The sequence below is a fragment of the Phoenix dactylifera genome, unplaced genomic scaffold (genome assembly GCF_009389715.1).
Source record: "Phoenix dactylifera cultivar Barhee BC4 unplaced genomic scaffold, palm_55x_up_171113_PBpolish2nd_filt_p 000113F, whole genome shotgun sequence".
In the NCBI taxonomy this organism is placed as follows: domain Eukaryota; kingdom Viridiplantae; phylum Streptophyta; class Magnoliopsida; order Arecales; family Arecaceae; genus Phoenix; species Phoenix dactylifera.
Window position 1 is genome coordinate 1,327,250 of NW_024067685.1, and position 15,986 is coordinate 1,343,235.

At 36.9% G+C, this 15,986-nt stretch overlaps 1 protein-coding gene across 3 annotated transcripts; it reads right to left on the minus strand.

The window, feature by feature from the left end:
- Positions 1–5,417: 5,417 nt before the first annotated feature.
- Positions 5,418–14,574, minus strand: LOC103697745 (serine/arginine-rich SC35-like splicing factor SCL33). Of its 3 annotated transcripts, XM_039116615.1 has the most exons (7): positions 13,653–13,866; positions 13,405–13,566; positions 10,580–10,746; positions 7,159–7,236; positions 6,304–6,468; positions 5,969–6,106; positions 5,418–5,884 (listed from the first exon to the last, which is right to left on the minus strand). In XM_039116615.1, the coding sequence occupies exons 1-7, from the start codon at positions 13,737–13,739 to the stop codon at positions 5,737–5,739; spliced, it is 945 nt and encodes a 314-aa protein (XP_038972543.1). In that variant the 5' UTR covers positions 13,740–13,866; the 3' UTR covers positions 5,418–5,736. The 3 variants fall into 3 exon arrangements, with proteins under 3 accessions (XP_038972543.1, XP_008777892.1, XP_008777891.1); XM_008779670.3 differs by lacking the exons at positions 13,405–13,566; positions 13,653–13,866 and adding an exon at positions 14,470–14,574; XM_008779669.4 differs by lacking the exons at positions 13,405–13,566; positions 13,653–13,866 and adding an exon at positions 14,357–14,540.
- Positions 14,575–15,986: the final 1,412 nt, after the last annotated feature.

Consider the following 15,986-nt stretch of genomic DNA (forward strand, 5'->3'; position numbering starts at 1 on the left):
TTTATATGCTTATTTTTTCTAAATAATTATTTAATTTATTGCCTAATTAATCTAGTTAAAATATTCATTGCTTACTGGGTTGTCCAACTCATTATTCCATATCTTACTATTTATACAGATCTTGAGAATGAAGCTGGCATGGGGATATATTTTGGAAGAGTGATTAGAAGCAGAACTTTGGTTTTTTTAATTTAGATTAAGATTTTACCTAAGTTTGATGTAAGATCTTTTGAATGCTGGGAGCTAAGCAAAGCTCTAGATAGGCACGTGGACTAAAACGACTAAATAATTATTCTTAGAGGCTCATATGCTTTCCCGACCTTAGTATCTCCTTACATGTATACATCTCTCCTATTATGTATATAAACTATACGGTCATGGTGATTTATTGAAAAAAAGCGATCCTATTCTATTCTTTTTATTTTTCCACTACAAAATACCATCAAGCATCCTTCAGGTTGTTGAGGAGCCATAAGGGATATTGCATCAAATGAGGAGGCCATGACTATACATAAAGTAGCCCCAACAGCCCGAATCACTCTTGCCCTCACAACCCTTGTCTGCTCTCATCACATATATCACCTATCAATGACCCAATGATAAAATTCAAGTTGTAGGATATCTTGTAGGAGTCCTAGCAAGGTAGGTATATAATTGCATTCTTTTTGTTTCTACTATTTTATTTAGCTTAAATATATGGTAGATAATTTTGTGCAAAATTCTTGATTTATCATTTCTGTTATAATTATAGCTTTTTGTATTTGGTATGTTTTACTTATTTGTAGTCTATTCCATATAGCCTTCTCGATTAAAAATGTGATATAAGAAGGGAAGAGCAAAGACTAAGTACAATGAAGTAGACATTAAATCAGGGTCCGGGAAGTTCTCACTGATACAAATCAGGTAGTAGGCAAAGATGTTAGAAACATTCTAACATTCATTGGCTATGTTAATAAGATGACTGCACCTTGGAAAGTATATAATTGGACAAAGGAAAAAATATTTTTTATTCTTGGAATATAGTTTAGTTTGAATAGAGGCAAAATAAATATTGCTAATACATTTTTTATTACGTATTTTATATGGTGGATGCTCTTTAACAAGCAAAATTGCATGGTGTTCAAAGATGAGATGTGCATGCATGTTTTCATTCTCGGGAATATGCAACATCCATATAGAGGATGGCACCATTGGCTATCTATGAGTATACGTATTATGAGACCGATGAAGATCGACTTGAAACAGTTCCTAAGGACGTTGGTTTGGATGATTGAAGGTATCTAGCAACTTTCTTTGGATTTGAAGAGTTCAAGTAATGAATACAATTTAGATACTTTGCATTAAATATATCATATGTTGCTATAATTACTATTTACACTTAATCCTTACTTTTCGTTCTTTTATCTCCAAATGTGAGCAAGCGGAATGGTGAAACTTAGGCCAAATTGCATGCTAAGTGCATATGTGGAAATAAGTGGTAATTGAGAGTGAGGAATCTACGATAAAATCTGTCATTATTAAAAAGTTCACAGTGGCTTTACTCGTTTTGTATCTTCAGATTTTAGTTTTGTTCTATTCATTATATTTCTTCTATATTTTTTACTATATTTGAATGATGGAGAAATCCTAAGATAGAAGGCAACCGGTGATGAGACAAGGCTCTTGTAGTACACCGACAGGACAGAAGGAAACTACAATGGTTTGATCCTCAACCAAAGGAGGTGCATGCAAGTAATTTACCTTTTCAATAAAAGTTTAAATTAATGGGAAGGACTTCGAAATGAAATAATTTTCTTCATTTATAAATTTAGTTTTAACTTTACGATGATGGTGCTTTGGTTGATGCAGGAGCAGCTTCATAAGCTTGTAGTCTAGAAGGCAAATAAAGGATACACTCCAAATGTCACCTAATGAGGTGATGTTGCATGTACGTGGCCCCAAATCAAGTTATTTTCATGGTAAAGGGATAGGAAAGAAGACTCCAATAAGTAAATGAAGCTCTGGATCATGCATTGGTGAATAGGTACAAGTAATACTTTTTAAATGTATGCTTGTCCCATCATCCATCAGCTTTGCCGATCGAGTCAGACTAAAACCCACAAATCACCAAATCCAATTCAACCTAGTGACTTTAATGGTTGAATATATTATTTGAACCATTTGGTTGAACTAGATCCATCCTATTTGCTTGCATTATATTGGAAAAAAAGGAAGAAAAATTATTGACATCTTCTCTTCCCCTTCTCATCACTGAAAGAAAGGGAGGAGCGACAAGAGGAAGACTTGGTTGGGGCATGCTTGTTTGAGGTAGTCAAGTTGGATCTAGTGTCTCGCCTTTGAACGCGGTGAAAAGGAGTCCCTTTAAGAGGACACAATGTGTTCTTGTACAAGATGTGGGATTGGAAAGCCAACAACCAAATTCAGTATGATTCGAAGAGATACAACTGATCTGGAAAAATATGAGAAGAGCTAAGATGAGGCAATGAATTTCGGTAGGCATAAAGGTCTGAGGAACTGAGGTCAGGTGGTGCGGCAGGAAAAAAGAAATTAGAATAGGATGGCTGGTATGCAATTGAGGGAGGTAGAGGAATCATGGAGAGTAGGCAGAGGAATCAGAAAGACCAATGCAAAAAGGGGTTATTTTGAGACTGATGGGTCAATCTGATTTCAGGAATTAAAAATAGGAGCTAGCTAGTTGAATCTTGGGGACTTGGAGTTGAATCAAAAATTGGTATAGATCACCACGGCTATTCAATTTGGGTCACTAGGTTTCAAACACTAGTTATTACAACAAAAATTTGATCAAACATAGCAGGTGTTGGAAGTAATTAAGGTATTGGTGGCTGAAAAATAGACCCAAATCCCAAGCATAAATGCAGTCTGAGTTTGATGCCATGTTCCAAGCATGTCTTTCCTTGATTCATTGACACTCTTGCAAGGCCATCTAGTTCTTAGACAACCAGAGATCATGTTTAGACTATCTTGACTTGTTCTTTTGGCTAAAAATATTTGAGATTGTGGTTTTGGATAATATTAATGAATGACTTTTGTCGAAATCTTGTGGTTGGCATCCATTTGGTTTATCAATTAAAAATCATACTTTTAAGAAATTTGTGACTTTAATGAGAATTTTGGTTTATTAATTGCAGCATGTCTACAGAGTTCTATTGCATTGTTATGATTATTTAACATATTTTAGAAAGTATTCAATTATATGAAATAAAATAATTGAAAATACTTCAATTGTGACAAATATTGTTATCAAAAATAAGTGGCATCACAAACACAACTATTTTTGAGAACATATTTAACACGATGTAGATACCTTGGATCAAGAAGATAATTAATGATGATTTTTTCATGACTGAAATATGTTTCTACATCAATAAATTTCATTTTGGTGACAAAGAAACTTGTTGCCAAATTAGGGTTTCTGTGACAATCTCTGTTTTGGCTACAGGTAACTATTGTAATAAGATAGATAAAATTGTCAATTAAACCATGAAAACCTCATCACTATTTCTAATACCTAATTAGATAGATGCATATTTAATGTGAAAAAATAAATTCATTTTGAGGACAAAGATATACATGATGACCTCATGACAACCAAAATCCTATCGCAAAAATTTTTAGTAACAAGATTTTGACTTTTGATGACAACCATTATTGTCATGCAAAACATATTTTCCCTAGTATATAATTGCATCAATCAGAAGTTGGCATATATTTATCATGTTACATAAAAAAAATAAAATAATAGCCAAACATGCCTCTCTCTAGCTTGTGTCTAATGCAACATAAATGGGTGGTAACTGGTAAGTGATGGAGTTTATATCTCATTGCTAAGCGGCCACACTAGATTTCATCCAATTGAGTACGATCGTATTTCACTAAGACTTTCTACTGGAGAAAACGCTGCAGGCGCGAAGCGTGGTAGGCCTGCGCCGTTGAATTGATGCCAATGAACGAGCGGAGAAAGGAGAGGAAAAGAAAGATGTTCCATGGGCCTTACCTTTTGGGCTAAACTAAAGATTTCGGACCTTTGGGCATTGTGGGCCTTCTTACGTCCTTCAAAGGCTGGGATTTAGGTTGGGTGAATTATTTATTCACTTTAGCCTTGCTTATCAGTGCGTTGTGGCCAATTTAATTGTTGATATTGCCTAGTGATTAGGTACTTTATGAAGATGTTGATGGTGCTTACAATACTCTATAACAAACAAGCATCCCAAGTGCCCAGTTAGCACCTAGCTTCACTCAACATCTCTCTTAGTGTATGGAAGGATTAAAATTTTAATTTATTGCCTCTTGAAATGAATTTATAACAACTCCTGTAGGTCCTAGTTGATGTCAAATCATGCTATGTTACTTGAAAGCTTTTAGCACTTAATATGTATAAATATGTACTCCTATAGAAAAATCCAAAAATGCATGCATGCATACATGCACAAATAAATGCATGCAACATGAGTTAGAATATAAATTAAATATAACTTTTTAATAAAAGTTTTTACTAGTTTTAAAACAATGATAAACCACACATTGAAAATCTACATCATAGATTTTATTTATAGATCTAAAGTATTTGAAAATTACAAATATATTCAGAGGTTTTCTAATTTGTGCATCCTGTGTGCCAAAATAGACTATCTAATTTGTACTAAGAAGTTTTATATGATTTCAAGAGCTTGTTAGTTTAGATGCCTTTTTAACGCTGGAAATAGTTGGGAGTTAAATAGGAGAGTGCATAGTGATCAATATAAAAGAGAGCAAATAGGAAAAGATAGGATGCCCTATTAATGCAAGAAATAATAGGGAATTAAACAAAAGAAGATGAAAGAGAAACAAATAGGTAAAGGGGGATAACAAGTGAAATCCACCACTAAATTCAAGGTAACTTAATACAAATCTTATTCCAAATTCTTTACCATGCTTTGTATATGCCACATTCTCCTCTCCTTTTTGCATGTGCTTGCATCAATTGAGTCTCAGGGCAAGTTCTTCTCGTTCATCAATCTTTGTTCAAACGGACCGTCCAACTTTGGGAATCACTCACATCACATGCCAAGGGCTCTCTCTTCACATCATAAGCTCACATTGCAAACTGTCAGGCAAGTTCCAATTATAAAAATTAAAAAAGAGGACAGCCACCCAACCCTAAATTCCTGAGCCCCCAATCCAACAAAGGCAAATTTTAGTCATGTTAAAAGCTACAAAACTAAACCTAAATTATACTTCTACAATTGAAATCTGGATCCAAACTACTTAAACCATAGTTCTATTTTTTTTTGTGTGTGTTTTACCAAGTCAAAATTACAAGCAGATATAGGACCCATCCCTCATCCACAAACACAGAAAGGTAAAGAAAAATTGAACCAAAATCTAGGAGCACAATATCGAGCCAGAATCCCTTAGAATTGATGATGCAGAAATATTTTGGAAAAATCAAGTAAAAGTTCTGATGGCTCTAGCATCATAGTTAAGTGCATGCATCAGAACCACAACATCAAACCTCCACAGAAATTCAGATGGAACTAAAGCCCCATCCCAGCACTTAATTTAAAGCCCTAAAATTCAATCTCGTCTTTGCCACACTAAACCAAGGATAACATCCAAAACGCTACATGTCCAACAAAAATAGTCCTAACATCCGGCAAACAAGAATAGTGCTAACATCCAACATAAATCAGCTTTCGTCAGAAATTACAATATATGTACGCTCAAATCCAGTCCATTTTACGGGCTGACAGATTGAGACCCTTCACCGCATGATGGCTTATTTGGATAACCATCAATCGGGCTCCTGCTCCTTGACCTGCTGTATGCAGGTGAGCCTGAATACGACCTATCACGGTCCAACCTTCCATCTCCAGGTGAAACAGATCTGCCCAAGGTGATTTGCAACTTGAGAGAAGAGTAGGCTCATCTGCAAAAATTATCTTGACCCCAAAAAGTAAAAAATTATTACCTCAAGTAGTATCCTCGCTTGGTAGAAGGTGAATAGTGACTACGACTGCGAGACCCAGACCTTGCATTGCGTGGAGAGCGAGAATGTCGAGGGGAATGAGAATAACGAGGTGACCTACGGTAGTCATATGCTCGGCCTCTGAAAATAAAGAAATCCAGCTAAGAAGGTAAGCATAGTGAACTTTGTGCAGAAGTGTAAAAGCTTTCAAACACCATATTAACAAATTAACCGGCTAAACAAGAATGCCCCCAGATAGTGAAAACTTACATTGGTGCAGGCAAAACAATGTAAATCTTGGTATCAGACATACAAGGAGCGAGTCTGAGTTTACTTACCTTGGTCTCTCTCTGGCCCTCATATCAGCTGGTTTCTTTCTGTTCTCCTCTGCAAATACAACAGTCAATTCCCTCCCAAGTAGGATTTGCCCATCCATTTGATATTTTGCTTCAGCGGCATCATTTGGGTCAACATATTGGACAAATCCAAATCCACGTGGCTCTCTGCAACAAATGCAAATTTAGTTTCGTATGGTCTATGGATAAAATGATTTCACAATAGTGTATACTTATAATGATGGGGGAGACCAATCAACAATAATTGCTGAACTATCACGATAATCCTGAGAAGTATGGAAGATCACAGTCAAGGTAATGCCTTTGATACTTCACACTACTCAAGTAAATCTCTATATTTCATACAATTCAAGTTAAAGCAAGCACTTGGCTGCTGACCTTGCGCTCTTCAGAGTTAAAAGATGACTTCAAATTCTTCGAGACTTGAATATCTTCAAAATGTTAACTTGAAACCCAATTTCTTCCCACCTCATTAGTCACTATCTTCATATACTTACATCCTCTTCAACAGAACTCTTAAGACTTGACTTGTGTCTTCAAAACTTTATTTTCACTGTTAAATCTCAACAGCCTTAATAAAAATATCCAACATGCAAATAAAAAAAAATGTAACATAAGAATAACGACCACCAGCAAATACTAATTTACTGTCGAATTTCACTAGTCACATATGCACATGGTCGAAATGATTTCATTAGCCATATGATCAATACATGGCTGCCATATGATAGCTCAACATAAATCCACAGAATACTGACCAATGTGTCATAACTGTGCTTAGGTTCTTTCAACTATCATTTCTAACAAGACAATGAAATCAGCAAAAGGTCCACCTACCCAGTGTAATAATCACGAGGCAAATAAATGTCCTTAAGAGGACCAAATTGCCCAAATGGCCTACGAAGATCCTCAGGCCTGCAATCATGAACAATCATCACTTTATTAGATGATACAAGCAGATCAAATAATATCTTCAAATTCAAAATCTCCAGATATCAAACAAGGAAGTCAAAAAAGCAGATAGCTTGGAAGAAAATTTGACGAATAAATGGCATACTGTTTGGGGCACATTTATTTATAGACTCAATCACAGAAACCATGCTCATACATAACATGCATAATTAGACAACAAAAGTATGGAACTTCCCATTCATGTGGCACTATGGAGTATGGCAAGACCAGAAAGACAATTTCATTCATTGAAATTGCCCTTTGCAGTAAAATGCACGTGAATCAAAGACTGTAACAGCATTATGCTCATCCTCTTCTTAAGACCCCTCTACAACCATGAATGAACTTCTAGCTATATGTTGTAGGATAATAATATTGATATAGATATAGCCTAGTAACATGGATATCCAATCTTCTCATCTTTAACACATTTTCATCTATATCTTCCCTCCAACCTTTACAAATTAAAATCTTTAAGGACAAGACTGTTTTTGTATATCTGGTTGATAACAATTACCCCGTAAGACTAGACAGATTTACCTAAAGCAGACCTCATGAACTTCTTTGCACAACATGCCTCTATTTAATCCACCATGCAGCAAGATTTCAATGTCATAAACCGTCGTTAAAGTCTGGCATCTGACGGACAGATAATGAGCTATTTGCAACTTTTCTTCAAAAGATCTCTGGTCTGATCACTCTACATAGGGCCGGAAATGGGTCCGGGCCGGCTTTGGGTCATGGCATGGGTCAGGCCAGATCGGGCCTAATAGGGCCCAAATAAATTTCAGACTGGGTTCTAGATGATGCTTGGCCCAAATAAATAGCCATGCGTTCTCTAGCACAACATCTAGTCCAACCAGCTGAAGAACATGCAGATTCGCTCTGGTTCGGACCCCTCGGACATTCATCCTAACATCTCGAACAATTTCCTTACACTTCAACTTTTCGCCGCTTGCAATTTTAACCTCAAACGGCTCCACCGCTGCACCCTTTAATCCAACTTTCCGAACGATCCCGAAATTGATGAAGATATGAGCAGATCCACTGTCCACCAATAATGTAACCTCATGCTTGCCGATCCATGCTATAAGCCTCATAGTGGAAGGCTTTGGTGCGCCGGACAATGCATGCAATGATAATTCAGCATCTTCAATTTCTGCACCATGCCCGGCCTCCTCTGGATGCTCGAAATCTTCGCTCTGAGTTTTCTGATTCAGCAACCTCATCTTCACTGCCCACATCTAGTAAGAATGCCTGACTGGTCCAATGGTGCTCCCTGCTCCATCTGTCACCGCACTTGAAACAAAGATCTTTTCTGATGTAGTCCTGCAGCTCCTCTCTATATAGCTTTTTCACCTCCTTGGACTGGTTTTTGCTGTTGGTTCCAGCCGCTTCCTTGCCTTTTAAAGCCGCCTTGGATCGTAGGAATTTTGTGAACTTGCTGCCCGACCCATCCTTGGACATTCGCCTTTTTGAGTTGTAGCCCTGATCCAGGATTTCTGCCATCCGCATTGCCTCTTGTAATCGGGCCGGTTGCTCGAGCTTTAGCTCCTTGGCCAATCATGGTTTCAGCCCGTCAATAAAAGTACCCAGAGTGCCTCCTCAGACCATCCACTGACCATAGTTAGTAGCTGTCTGAACTCATCGATGTAGGTCTGAACTTTGCCCTCCTATTTGAGCTTGGCTAGCTGCTCGTGATGGTTGACAACTAGTGAAGGTCCCCACTATGTCATGAACTCCCTCACAAACGCTGTCCAACCCAATCTCCTCTCCTCGTACAAGGACCGAATCCACCTCCACCATCGGCTTGCTCTCTCCTCTAAGTGAAAACTAGCAAGTGTCACCCTATCAGCCCGTGGAACCTCATATACATATTGGAAAACAATTGCAGCCCAAATAGATGCACACAGACTCAAAGGCTAAGAATGGGAGTGATGAAAATGCTAAAAATCATAGATCTGGCGGCCAAGAAGAAAGTGGAGGCTATAGTAAGACCATTATTTGAGAGACAACCTTAGGATGATCTTCAATTTACCGATAAGCCCAGTTTATGCATGTCACACAGAATAGGAACCATGATATACGAGCTTATAAAAGCTCGCGAGGATAAAATTGCATACAAGAGATGGGCTCCTCGAGATCGTTCAGAAAGACTCAATGTAGTTGTAAATGACCTCGCACTTAAAGTGGAATCCATAGATGTATCAAGTTGCGACTCGTACGCTAGAGATCCTATGACCCATAGCCACGGGCAGCCTATAATATATATACTGATATAAATATGATGCGTCTGCAATAGCTACTATCCTATACAATCTAGAGCACCTTACAAATCAGATTTTGTTGCTGGCATATTCAGATGGGTCTCTCCACAACCATACGATCAGACAGACGATACTTTCCAAAGCTAGAGCTTCAGTGAGAGATCCGAGACTAATTATGATCTAGGATGCATACCTTATGAGTTGGGCATACATAACTATAATACCATGTGTATAAAAGATGGATTGGTGTGCCTCCTGATTATGTTAATGATCCCGACAGCTACAGGAAACATCGATACTCCATAATATTTTAAATATGGGTATGTCTGCTGCACTTTAAATACATCTAGCAGATTGCATCATTTTATATTTAGTATTTCACTAATTTTTCACAAATATACTACTTGATCTACTTTAATTGTATTTTAGAATATAATTATGGTCTATTTAGGATCAAGAAGCATCATTTAAGATATACCGAATGATAAAAACATCAAATTAGGATGTTGACCCTATACTGGTACTGGTACCTATGCAGCCAACCTTGCTTTCTACTGATATAATCAATACCATTACAATTTTGTTATCTACTATGTAGTCCAACATGTTGGTGTGTGTTGAGTGGAATGAAAAAAATGAATACTAATTTTTAGAGGTAAGAGCCAAATACACCACAAAGAAGAAAGCATTGATGAAAGCACAGAGAAATATCATAGGGAAAAACTGTGGAACAGCATTGATCATATGACAATCAGCCAATCAAATTTGCCTGTAAGGACCAAAATAACTTTTACTGCCTAGCAATTTCTCACATAAATTTAAAAAAAAACTTTTACTAGCCTGCAGGAATTTTGAATAACTAAAATAAGAAATGCAGCTGAAAGTAAATCTCTCATTTCTTATTGGAGCATATAAACAGAGATAAGAAAATGTCAATTTCACCAGAGTTGCTGCCAAGTCTACAAAACAACACCTAAAAGAAAATATTGCAGCCAAAAATAAACTCAAAGCCTTAAACTAGCAAGTTACACAGAACAAACCTACAGTCACGACGAAGATTTCTAACTAGAAGACTGGTTGGAAGATCTCTACGACGGCCTCCATAACGACCTCTTGGGCTTGGGCTCCGACCTCTTCTCCCGTAACCCCTTGGTGGTGATGGACTGTAACTGTAGCTCCTTCCCCTCATCCCGTTCACAAAAATATCCTATTATAACATTGTGAGAAATAAGGGGTCAAAGACCAAAATTAACTACATAGCGCTGCAAATTGATAGTTCACCTGCGATTTTTTTCTTATTTTGGTGATCAATACTACACCTAAACTATAAAAGCTGTTCCTTCATGGAGATTACAAGAAACAGAAGGACAAATATTACAGAAAACATGATGGCGATGGATAAAAACTGCACAACTAGACCGCATTAAATGCTATAAAACAGTGATATAAATTGTGAAACACAGCAAAAAATATGCTAAAATGGATGAAGCCTGAGTGGACTTCGAAGACATGCATATCCTTTTCACATTATAGCCTCTGGTGGTACTAACAATCTAATACCTATAAATGGATTGTGCATTCTTGAATGAGTATTTAAATGTACAAGGTACTGCACAAAACAAATAATCATTAAACACGTATGATCTTATACCAGGGTGGAAAAGGACCTGCAACAACTGCCATAAAAAGTTGAAGTATGCTTTGTTCTTTTTCATTTTATCATCAGCTTGAAGAATAGCTACCACAGCTTATCCTAAATATTGCAACTATAGCAACAGGATTCATATCTATCAAGGACAGTCAAATAACCAACCCTTCTCCTCTCCCCAAAACAGACTGACGCACCAATGTATGGAGAAAGGTTTGCCAATATCCCTTGCATTTACACAACATCTATAACAGGCTGACATTCATTTGCAAGTACTGCAATATCATGGGTTTCGTAACAACAGCAAAGTTAAATGAGATTAAATAGTAAGCCTAAAGTCAACCATTTGGCACAATATTGCAGAAAAAAACATAGACAATATGTTAATGAAATAAGTTCACTCCAAAAAACATGCTAATGATAAGTTAACGTACAAGCCTTAGAGCATGTTAGGTTAACTATACAAATCAAGGTATGGTCCATTGAAGGGGTTTGTCATGAGATTCCTGATCAAAACATGTTTAGGCAATAGAGAAGATTGTTATGAGGCCACAAAAAAAATGACAGGTAGGAAGTCTACCATATTGATCATGGAATTTTGAAGAGAGAGAAAGAAACAAAGCAAAGTTTAACATTGGGCTTTGCATTCATCTTCGAGACAGATATACCAATCCTCAAGAAGGACTGAAACACAATCCTTTCTTGATGGTTGCTTTACATAAGAGTAATGCAATTCAAAAGGCAGATATGTTAGTCCAAAGATATCCATATTTATGTGAACTTATCATTTTCATAACAAAATACTTAATCATAGTGGATTCTCAAGAAATAAACATGGAATTATTAGAGAAATTATGCACCTCCAACATTATTTTTTCCAAAATTACTATAATCTTGAGTGATATCCATTTTATGTATAAACTTTATGAACAAATTACTTAGTCATGGTGGACTCTTAAGCAATAAACATGGAACTATTATAAAAACTATACACCTCAAGTTTTCTTTTTGTCCAAACGTACAAGGCTCTGGCATAAATTCTCCTTTAACATATTTTGTTGTGAGAAAGAAACAACTCACACATCCATGGATTTTTTTCTTTTAATAAATTTTTTGCAGATAAGAAATTCCATAATATCTAGTTTATATCAGTAAATTATAGCTTGTCAGGCAAACATCACATGTTTATATGATCTTAATAAACATCATAAATTGTACTCCTGTAGCATGTCCATATCACAACATATGCCACTTGTCTGAGAGAGATTTGCACATCTCATGGAGAGACCATCACCAACATGTTCACGCATATCATAAACTAGCTTCTTACCAAAATGTGGTCATGAACTTTGGACATCCCAGGAAAATCAGATAATTTTCTCTATAGTCTACTATTCATTCTAAATAAACAAATACTAATATTATCCTCTATACGATGGTTAAACCTACAGAGTAATCCCTTCACATAGTTTGAGGAAGCTGCTGCAAATACAAATTTTGGGTTTCTTGGCATGTCAGAAGTTTGGGAAACTTCCAAATGCCTGTTAATGATTCAAATCATCAACAACCACAACATCACAATGTCAACATCATTATCTAAAAATTGTCTAAGTTCAGCATATGATTAATTTTCAAGCACTCCCTCGTTCCCCTTAGGGCTATTCTTTAATATGAAAAAAAGTCCTATTTCTTTTATTATATGCAGAGAAGTATATGCACATAATACTGATGCTCGACTCCTAGAGTTAGCACATCCTGAATGTCTAGGGAAGCTTTTGAGTTTAAAACAACACAAAAGATGGTCTAATCAATTAATACAATTAAATAATCAAGGTATAACACAGCATGTGCATGGAACTCTCATACGCATGCATTTAGACAGATACACTAAACCTCACATGGCATCAAACTGCATTGTACTAACAAGTCTTGTTAAAAACCTCATATTTGAGTTCATATGCAAGAGTTTCATGGAGCAGTTACATGATGGATGGCTTATTTTGAAAAGGAAATGAATGCAGCAGCTCTAAATTTATCATGGTAATATATAGAACTCTATTCCTTATAAACTTTTCTAGCCTTCTAACTATCTCCAACCAAGGAAATTGTGCATTCGCTGCAACTCAGGTGGCTACCAAAATTTAAAAGATGTGATTTTCTTGTTAGTGATATGGAGAAGCAATCCACCAGAACACCCAAGATCAACTCAACACTTACTTCTTTACAAGCATAAGCATAAGGATTGTAGCAGCCATGGTACCATGGATCAAGTACGGAGCCTGTTCTTTCCACTCTTCCTTGAACTACAACTCCCTCAGCATTAAAGGGTTCAGCTCCTTTTAGTGGACTGGCTGCTGCGGTTCTACTAAATTTTTTATGCTACCAAAATTTAAAAGATGTGATTTTCTTGTTAGTGATATGGAGAAGCAATCCACCAGAACACCCAAGATCAACTCGACACTTACTTCTTTCCAAGCATAAGCATAAGGATTGTAGATCAAGTACCGAGCTTGTTCTTTCCACTCTTCCTTGAACCATAACCCCCTCAGCATTAAAGGAATCAGCTCCTTTTAGTGGACTGGCTGCTACGGTTCTACTAAATTTTCTATGCAATCTTCAACACTAAAAACAAGGAATCCACAAGCTACGCAGAGAAGACAACCAAGCTCCAGAAACCAAAACAGTATGAAGTAAAAATTGCCCTATATAAACAACATATGATGATCAAGACGGCACCTTTTGACATCATATTGATTATCTTTCTTCCAAAATCAATAACAAGGAAGAGAACACATAGCAAAATACCAAAATATTTTTCACTATTGGGTATATCATATGAAAAAAAGCAAAAAGGCATAATTGTCTGATAAAATTTGACCCATGATATCCCTTTTTTCTACTAAATTTGTTTACAATTAAAGCCGCACGAAGCACATCAGGCTGGGCCATAGCCCCAATCATATTAAAGAAGAAAAAATCTTAGAAAAAGAGAAATTAATAAAAATAAGGAAGCAAAGGAACAAAACGAGAACCATTAAGATTTATTAGACAATGCTAACCCTAGAAACACTAATCTAATGCCTTTTACCGATCGAAAAAAAAAAGGTTTCTCCACAGATAATCAAACACAACAAGGATTTGATCAAATCCAAGAAGAATCTGAGCATACCAAAAGGAAACAAGAAATCGCCCCAGCCGAAGAGGAGGGAGAGAGGGAAGGAGAGAATATGGGAATCGAAAACCCTAACAAAGGCAAACTAGGGATCGAGAGAATAATAAGATCTCAAGGGCTCTCGCGGAGAGCGCTTCTCTCCCCTAAAGCCAGAAGCTTCCGCCGCTCGCGTGGAGTCTTTCACCCACCGAGGGGTACGCCTCCTATAAAAGGTCCGGTTGAGATTTGCGAGTAGCGGTCTCTACTTGTGATCAGGACCGTACGATGATGTGGTTCATTGATTTACATGTTTGGACTTTAGGACCGTCCAAACATTGGATTTTGTTCGGTTAACGAGTCCTACGCCGGTGGGTGGCATGTTGGAATATTTCAAAATTCCGAGTCTGCCCTTATTTGTCTTTTGTCTTTTTGTCTAGTGTACTTTCTTTTAGTCCCACATTGGAAAGGAACAAAACTCAAAAGATCTTTATACAGTATTCAACCTTTTAACTTGGTGAAGCAAAGAAAGAAAGTAGCCCACGCGCGCATGAGCCCAATGGAGGTTAGTGAAATCACGCCTCAACTGATAAGTTCTTCCTTCTCTCCATCTATCATTTTTCTTACATGGCATCCGCCCGTCCGGCTGTTTTCATCCTGTTTTCATCCTATGCCCAGCTCTCCAGACCAGACTAGTGCAACTCGAGCCCAATGGAGGTTAGTGAAATCACGCCTCAACTGATAAGTTCTTCCTTCTCTCCATCTATCATTTTTCTTACATGGCATCCGCCCGTCCGGCTGTTTTCATCCTGTTTTCATCCTATGCCCAGCTCTCCAGACCATACTAGTGCAACTCGAACCCAAACCAACCTCATCCAAGTCTCAGATCTAATCCATTTATGACAGCAGAATATGAGCGAAGTTGTCCAATATAGAAATTCTTATAATGATATTAAAATAAAGATAGATATATTAGATCCGACCAGTTAGTAATTTGAAAGGTTTTAAAAATAATTATTTTCTAAAATTATTATAAAGAATAATTAATTATTCTTAAAAAATGATTTGTGCGGGCAATTTTTATGGTAAGAACATCCGGCATGATTCAAGATTCGAATGGTCATAAATTTGTATGTCTAAAGGTCCAATGATGCTATACTCAATGGGCATACAAGGAAACTAGAATAATGGGAGCTGAATTGTTGGATGTATTTTGTATAAAAATAAAAGACTAACTAGTTTCATCCTACTTATGAAGAAATTATGTAAGACAACAAGCGCTCTCTGTCTCTATACTGAACCATATAGCACATGTATGACTAAGCATACCTGAAGGTATATATTTGTGGTCAGTAGGAACTTGCATTCACCTCTCCCAGTAATGCAACCAGGATATATCATCGATCTCTAGGTCAATTTGAATAAGATTCTAGTTTATTCTCTTATAGATTGGATGAGGAAAGATCTGGATTTAATGGAGAAGAGAAGGTCTGAAGAAACAATGCAAATATAGGGACTGAGTTAGGGTTGGTCAAGTAAGACTAGACTTAAGCTAACATTGGCACCATCAAATGAGATCGAGATATGGTACCAGCCAATTAAGGTAGATAGCTGGTGCCCTTGCTGAGACAAGTGCCATCTAGATGGCACA

Excerpts from the sequence above, each read along its gene's own strand:
- LOC103697745 (XM_039116615.1), bottom strand. The coding sequence starts at position 13,739 with ATGCTGAGGGGGTTATGGTTCAAGGAAGAGTGGAAAGAACAAGCTCGG. Across the intron at positions 6,469-7,158 it reads CCTCGTGATTATTACACTGG|AGAGCCACGTGGATTTGGAT; the intron begins GTAGGTGGACCT and ends CATTTGTTGCAG. Across the intron at positions 6,107-6,303 it reads AGGGCCAGAGAGAGACCAAG|AGGCCGAGCATATGACTACC; the intron begins GTAAGTAAACTC and ends CTTTATTTTCAG.